Raw genomic sequence first — 6,000 nt, 5'->3', positions numbered from 1 at the left:
AAGGCCTGGTTTCTGGAGCGGCAAACAAATATCCCTCATCCACCCCGATCGTATCTTCTCCCAGCGTCACGCCTGTTTGTCACCCTTGTGTGCAGCATTTATAGACAAACAACAACTGAGGACACATTATAATGTAGTTGTTAGCACATTTATCTATATTTTTGAGTGTATTTTTTAAGTGTCTTTTCTGTGAAACATCTGTACTTTCCTTAAATATTATGTTTTCCGATAACTCTCGACTTTCACTTCCTATATTTTGACCCAAAAATCTGTCATTAATTATCATAACATTTAAAGACAGGGTTGTTACTTTACTTTTCATGCATCTGAGGGGCATTATCGATCATTTGTATTTGACGTCACTGCACTCCACACTCCAACATCACAAGTACGAGTTCAGCCCATCAGTGAATATCAGAAAAAAGACATAATGAGACGGAAGTAGAAAGAGCCCGTTCAAGCGGCTCATATCTGCAGAGACTCTGCAGCCCTTTGCCTGGTTTCCTTTTTTTCTTAATTCATGGAGTGCCCGGGAATAAATCCTGCTGATTCGACCTTTAAGTTTAATATTATATTAATGTGAAGTGGGGTTCAGTTAGCTCTGCACCGAAATGTCCTTCAGAAGGACACTTTTTACCTATATACCTTGATTACATTTACGAGCTTGTAGTTTATTACTTTTACTTGAGTAAAGACGTTGAATCAGTCCCTTTTTTTAGTATCAGTATTTATTCTTCTACTTGATGTGTGTACTTTTGTGTCATATTTTTTATATATTTATCAATCATATATGTATTGCCAATGAAGGTCATGAGATGCTGCTGAGAGCTTAAAATATCTCAACTTTAAACATTGTGTAATGTAAATAAACAGTGACACAATGTTTTCTAACTGACTTTTGTTCATTTGTTCACAGTGTTGGAAACTTACTGTACAATTCTGAAGTACTTCTACTCGAGTATTTCCACTATCTGCTACTCCATTACAGTTCAGAGGTAAATATTTTAACACTGCTACACTTAAGTGACAACTGTGGTTACTTGGAAGATTTAGTTTGAAGATATAAAATGTAATCAAAAAATTAATTATTAAGTGATATAATAGATAAACTGTATTGATCTCCAAGGGTAAATTGTCAAGTTACACAGCAGATAAACAAAAAATTACATTAAATAAGTCAAACAATCTAAACCGGCTTCAACATTTGAACATATTAATGCATCAATAATCATAATCCAGTAATTGTATATGTCATTCTATATAATGAGTACATTAATAAATTCTGATGCAAATATTTTTGTACTTTTACTCAAGGAAATATTTAAGTGCAGTATTTTAACACTATGGTTTAGCTACTTCTTAAGTTCAAGTTCTGAGTGCTTCTTCCACTGTTTGTAATTATATATCATTAAATATGATTACAGCTCTGTCATATTGAGATATTAATCATTCAGTCAGTTATACATTATAAATGTGGGCAAACACATTAATAAACACTTCAAAAAATGTCCTCATCTCTGCTTACAACTACATTACAATGTGTTGTAAATCATTTATAAACTGCCTGCATACAGAGACTCTTATAATAGCGCAGTAAGTTTGGTTTAAGTGTTCTCGAGAAGAAGCCGAACCTTAAAAGCAGGATGCTACACAGGCTCTCTGCTAATAAAAGGTCATTAAAACGTCCTCATTGGGACCTTTCAAACGCCTTGTCTCCCCCTAGTGGGATCCTCAGATCTTACACCCTTGTTAGTAACAGCTGGCTGCATTTGAATTCAGCATCATGTCCAGTTATCGCGTCCCTCGCCGTCCCACACAACCCCCACTCCGCTCTGCGCGTCTTTCTGCCGTGCCGCTTTCACAGAAGCCTTATAAATAGCACTCGGAAATCAAATATTTATCATCTCCAATTCGTGTGTCCCCTCCCCGCCAGTGGATGCATACAGCTGCCCCTGAAGAAGCACAAGAAGAAAAAAAAAAACGGATACAGTTAACCCACACAAAAAATTTAATACCCTTCGTGAGGGGATAAATGGTCCAAACTTTGACATACTAAATAGGGAGAGGTGTGATGACACAGGTTTTTAATGTAAAAACTTGCAGCCAACACCCAAATGCTTTGTAAAAAGTCATGTGACATATGACTTACTTACTTACATAGTTAGTACACATACACCAATGTTTTTAATATACTTATATATGTCTTTTTTGTTTTGTTGTCTTTTTATCTAGACCAGCCAGATACAGTACCGATTAATATACAGTCACATCTGGAACAATACCTATTTAACATAATACAGTCCGACCATCAGGGAGGAGTCCGCGCTCGGCTTCCAGGTCCATCCTCTCTATGCTAACATTAGAAATCGGCATGTGTAAAATCCTGTTCTTCTTTTTCATTATTATTATTGTATAGACTGGTGGTGATACTTGTCCTTGTATCTCGTGTCTTCTGTGCAAAAGTTTTTTTTTTTTCTTTTTAAAGAACCCAAAAACATGATTGACATAACAGGATACCTGGCTGTTTCACTTTACAGTTAATGATGACGTTGTTTTTTTTTATAATTTTTTTTTTTTTTTTTTTTTTTTTTTTTTTAGGTTTTGCTTTTTTAAACAATTAAAACAGTCACATCCAGACGCCACACTCCCCCCTTGGCATGTCACAGAAAAACAAGGAGAAACTCAAAAATCCGAAGAGGCGCCTCCCGTTCTCAGGGTCGGGAGGCAATGATAGAGAGGAAGGTTTATGACTACAGTGAGCAGCATCCTCCATTCGTACATTTTTCAGAATAAGGCACTGCTGCATAAAGAAAGGACATGGCCGACAAACCTCTCTGGGAGTATGACGCGGAGGCAGGATAATGGGAGACTCTGTTCTTCTCCAGCAACTCACAGAAAGTTTGCATGAGTAAGTAAATGTGCTTGTGTTTATCATTTGCTGTGCACAAGAGAAATAGTGTGTCATATGGCATGTAGACATATTTGTGTTTTTACATGTGTATGTTTGTGTGTGGCTGAGCCGTTTTTTTATCTTATTTTTTTTCTCCCCCCCCCTTCCTCAGACTGTGCTCTCAAGCATCCACTCAGTGCTGCTGAACGTAACTCTCCTGTTGGCCAGTGGCGATGACTCCATGTTGAGCTGGTTGGTGGACTTGTGCCACCTCGTCCTCGCTCTGCGCGGGTAACTGTGGCTCTGAAAAATGGAGTAATCCCCTCCGTCGAAAGAGAATCTGTGCCTAGTTCGTGCCAGCTCATTAGGGAGCAATCCCATGTTGGCCAGGGCACTTTTCTTGTCCTTGAGCCTGGGAGCCTCCTTGGTGCCAGCGTTGGGGCCTATGAGACACAGGGACATGGTGGAGCCCGTCAAGCTACTGTCCGTCTGCGTGTCCTCAGATGGCGGGCCAGAGCGCTGTGCGTCCAGGCTGGTCCTCCTCTTCATCTTGTCTGCGCTCAGAGGAGGCAGCTCCACCTCCAGGATTGCGGTGGTGGCTGCCGGATCGTCCTTCTTCTCGTTGTCCACCCTCAGCACCAGCGCCATGCACTCTTTAGGAGCCTGAGCCTCGCGCTGTCCCTCGTCGGATGGCTGCTTGGAGGCGGAGCGCTGGAGCCGCTGCTGGCTGCCATTGGTCTGAGAGTGCATGCTGGAGCTGACCTTGGTCTTGCTGTCCTCTGGACTGCTGTAGGCCTTGTAACGTATCATCAGGATGATAATGAAAACCAGCACTGAAGCAACAATTATACCGCCAATAATGATGATCATAGTGCCTCCCAGGAACTGGCTGTGCATGAAGCGGCACTGGCTGACCTCACTGGCCGTGTGGAACTGCACACAGCCGACCACACGTGTTGCCGTTAATGATGTGATGCCGTCGTCGTAAACCGCCAGCACACAAAGGTCATATTCGCGGCCCGCAGCCAGATCATTGATTAAGAAGTTCTTGCTGGTAGATGGGATCATTCTGCGGGGAGAAGAAACATAGTGCGGTGGTGAAGATGTGGACGATTCATCATCGGAATTATTACACCCACATTTACTGATTTGCATAAGGTGTATTAAATCTCACATAGGTGTCAGTTCCACACGACAAAAAGACAACAGGGCTAAAAGCAGCGCCAGCATTAAATATTACTCATTCTGGTAGACAAACATAAAAAAAGTACAACACTTCATTAAAGCTGACTTATGAGAGAGTATGTTACATTATAAAATAGCAGTTGCTCCACTGGGTTGTTGTGTATGAAATGACAGCAAGGGTAAACTGCAAGGTGATAAACAAGGCAGAGGAGGCTCACTGTCTAAAGAATATGCCACAACAGCTGCGGGGCTGCAGGACAAGTGACGCATGATGTGGAGGCAGTTTTGATGTGTGAATACCTAAGGTCACATTTGGCTGGCGACGGCAAGATTACACGACTCCAAACGCACCAGAGAGAGGCATTGTCTTCAGGTCAACATTGGCGTTAATATAATTAGAAGCTTGTTCATTTTTTCCCCAAAGGGAGGCTTCTGATGGTTATCATTTGTAGGTAATAATGTACCACCTAAAGACAAAACAACACTCAGCTCCGCGCCTAAACAGGATGAGAAAATTATACAGGAGAGCGACTCATTATATCTGATAAAACCTAAAAAAAAAAAAGGGAAAGGAGGACGACCACTATTATTAACTCGCTCGGCGAATACATAAATCCTGAAAGACTTCACCGCTTCACCACATTCAGTTCATGTGCAGGAGGAACACATCGAACTTTATCTATCCAAAACAGTATTTTAATAAGGTGTGTAAAGAACTCCATTTTAGTGTATTTTCATTTTCCTTCATACTTCTACTACAGTACATCCATTTCACTGGCTGCTTCTCACATGGGATTTTATATACAAAACAAGTGATTTAACCTGATTATATAAATACTATTAATATTATATAAACGACATATTCTAAGAAAAAAATCAAATATTCATCATTTTGGATATTTTTAACGTTAAAAACTTGTATGTTGAAGTAAACATTGTTGTTGTAGCTATGTATTTGCCTTGAACCACAGTGTTATCTTGACCGTTAGCATGATTGTTTGAGAACAAGGAGCCGAGAACTGTGCATTACATGATTCACCGCTAAACAACGTTGTACCGGAAACACAACTGAACTGAACAAACAAACGAACGAACGAACGAACGAACGAACGAACGAACGAACGATTCTTCCTGCTGAAGTGACCAACGGGAACTGAATCTCGACATCGGACGATGAAATCCACCTTTTTTTACAAAATTGTTTTACAACCTTTTCTGTATTGCACAAAAGTCTACTTGGAGTTTGGTGTTTTGTTCGAGATGTCTTTGAGTTTAGAGCAGCACCAACAAGGAAAGATTTGCCCTCTAAAGTTTTCAGATAGTTTGATTTAAATCATGTTTGAAGCCCAGAAAAGGTCAAATTATCACAATGTCAGGAATAAAGCAGACACTAGAGAAAAGTCTGCAAAATCGATACAAACTTTTGTGGCAGAACTTTCTTTTCTTTTCTTTTCTTTCTCCCCCATTAATCATCTCATGACCCCTGGGATTTATTAAGTGACCCTTCGAAAGGGGTCTGACCCTCAGGTTGGGAACCACTGGATTAAACTTCCAAAATGTAAATAAAGTTGTTAGAACTAGTTCCACCTTGAGATACAGGACTTTCACTTACTTGCAGTATTTTTTATAGTGTATTGTTGCGGGTTTACCTACAGTAAGTGAATAATCTTCCACCCCTGCAACCAAGCCTATCATTAGACAACCACATCTAATCACACACTGTGTTTCAACCAATTAATCCAGACACTAATGATACAAACGGTTACATGCAGTGGAGTAGTTCGTCCTCATCATATTGTTTATTGTCATATTATATTTTTAATGATGCCGAAAAGGCCTTAAGAGAGCTGGATTTCACAGTCGGTTCAGCTGATTACAAAACTGGATGAACTGTTTATTGAACCTGTAAATATGTGTACTGCACA

General features: G+C 40.1%; 1 protein-coding gene across 1 annotated transcript in view; it reads right to left on the bottom strand.

The window, feature by feature from the left end:
- Positions 1–1,985: 1,985 nt before the first annotated feature.
- lrfn1 (leucine rich repeat and fibronectin type III domain containing 1) overlaps positions 1,986–6,000 on the bottom strand; it is a 133,690-nt gene continuing 129,675 nt past the window's right edge. The window contains exon 5 of the mRNA XM_030399130.1: positions 1,986–3,959. Coding sequence (XP_030254990.1) covers positions 3,059–3,959 — 901 coding nt within the window. The 3' untranslated portion in view covers positions 1,986–3,058. The remainder of the gene's footprint in view (positions 3,960–6,000) is intronic.

This window comes from Sparus aurata, chromosome 2 (genome assembly GCF_900880675.1).
Source record: "Sparus aurata chromosome 2, fSpaAur1.1, whole genome shotgun sequence".
NCBI lineage: Eukaryota > Metazoa > Chordata > Actinopteri > Spariformes > Sparidae > Sparus > Sparus aurata.
The sequence above is the reverse complement of the archived record's forward strand: the minus strand, read 5'-3'. Positions and strand labels throughout refer to the sequence as shown.